At 45.3% G+C, this 1,331-nt stretch overlaps 1 protein-coding gene across 1 annotated transcript in view; it reads left to right on the top strand.

Moving 5' to 3' along the window:
• Positions 1-1,331, top strand: part of LOC101852404 (LIM domain kinase 1-like) — an 8,681-nt gene that overhangs the window by 4,451 nt on the left and 2,899 nt on the right. Inside the window, exon 3 of the mRNA XM_005097818.1 lies at positions 986-1,323. Within this exon, the coding sequence (XP_005097875.1) occupies positions 986-1,323 (338 nt within the window). The remainder of the gene's footprint in view (positions 1-985; positions 1,324-1,331) is intronic.

The raw sequence follows: 1,331 nt of genomic DNA, 5'->3' as shown, positions 1-1,331 counted from the left end.
CCGGTTCTCACCTCCGGACCCTCTAAGACATTATCAAAACAGCACAACAATGCCGTAACCACAGACTGAAAACTTGAATCAGTTCCCGGCCAGCTAGTCCGGTACATAATAGACGCTGAGCTGTTGGCATGTCTTTGAAGCAAGCCGCCGTGGTTACAACATACGCAGTTTGCTCCGCTTGTCTGAGCATTTCACCAGATGGCACGAGCTCACTGGCAGTCACCAGACAATAGGACAATAGACTCGTTAACGTTAGGTGTGGAAACCAAACTCCAATAATATTTACTTTGCATAAAGACCTGCTTTTAATTTTTTTTAAACAATAGACAAAGGCAGGCCAAGACTCCCGTTCTCATCTCCGGGTCCTCTAAGAACGTGTCCAAACACTACAACAATACTTTAATCAGGGACAGAAAACTTCAATCACTTTCCTGCCAGCAAGCTGAGTATATAAGGGACACTGGTCAGTATATGGTCACTTTTCTCTGAACGTTCCGAGGATACGCATCGTGGGTGGAGACTCTCATCGTTTTCTTACATCGTTTGGCTATCATCGTTTTATACATCGTCTGTGGTGTCTATATTCGATTCATACATCGTTTGTGGTGCTGTGGTGTCTTTATTCGATTTATACATCGTTTGTGGTGCTGTGGTGTCTATATTCGATTCATACATCGTGTGTGGTGCTGTGGTGTCTATATTCGATTCATACATCGTTTGTGGTGCTGTGGTGTCTGTATTCGATTCATACATCGTTTGTGGTGCTGTGGTGTCTTTATTCAATCCATACATCGTTTGTGGTGCTGTGGTGTCTATATTCGACTCATACATCGTCTGTGGTGCTGTGGTATTTATATTCAATTCATACATCGTTTGAGGAGTCTATCGTCGATTTATACTCATCGTCTGGTCTTTTTTGTTTTGCTTAGTTTGTTTGTTGTTTTCTTAATTCTCTACCGGAGGAATACACATTATTCTTTTGGAGTCAGTCACCGAAGTTGCACGTCGCAGCATGGATGCCGTTGAACAGCACGACGCTTTTTTCAACTCCTTCAACCTGGTGAGAGGCCCCTGTCTAGGGAGTGGCGCCGTAGGAGAGGTTGTTCTGGCCTCGGCTAAACACAACTCGTCGTTGAAAGTTGCGGTGAAAATCGTAACTTTTGAGACGGAGGGGTGTAAAGACGACTTTCTCTGTGAAGTCGGCTTCCTGCGCGATCTTCGCCACCCCCGCATCCTCAAGATGATAGCGTTTGCTATGGATGATCACCACGGCTTCATGTTGTCGACATACTTCAAGAACGGCACACTTCGCGACACCATGTCGTCCGACC

The sequence above is a fragment of the Aplysia californica genome, unplaced genomic scaffold (genome assembly GCF_000002075.1).
Source record: "Aplysia californica isolate F4 #8 unplaced genomic scaffold, AplCal3.0 scaffold00164, whole genome shotgun sequence".
Classification (NCBI taxonomy): Eukaryota; Metazoa; Mollusca; class Gastropoda; order Aplysiida; family Aplysiidae; genus Aplysia; species Aplysia californica.
The sequence above is the reverse complement of the archived record's forward strand: the minus strand, read 5'-3'. Positions and strand labels throughout refer to the sequence as shown.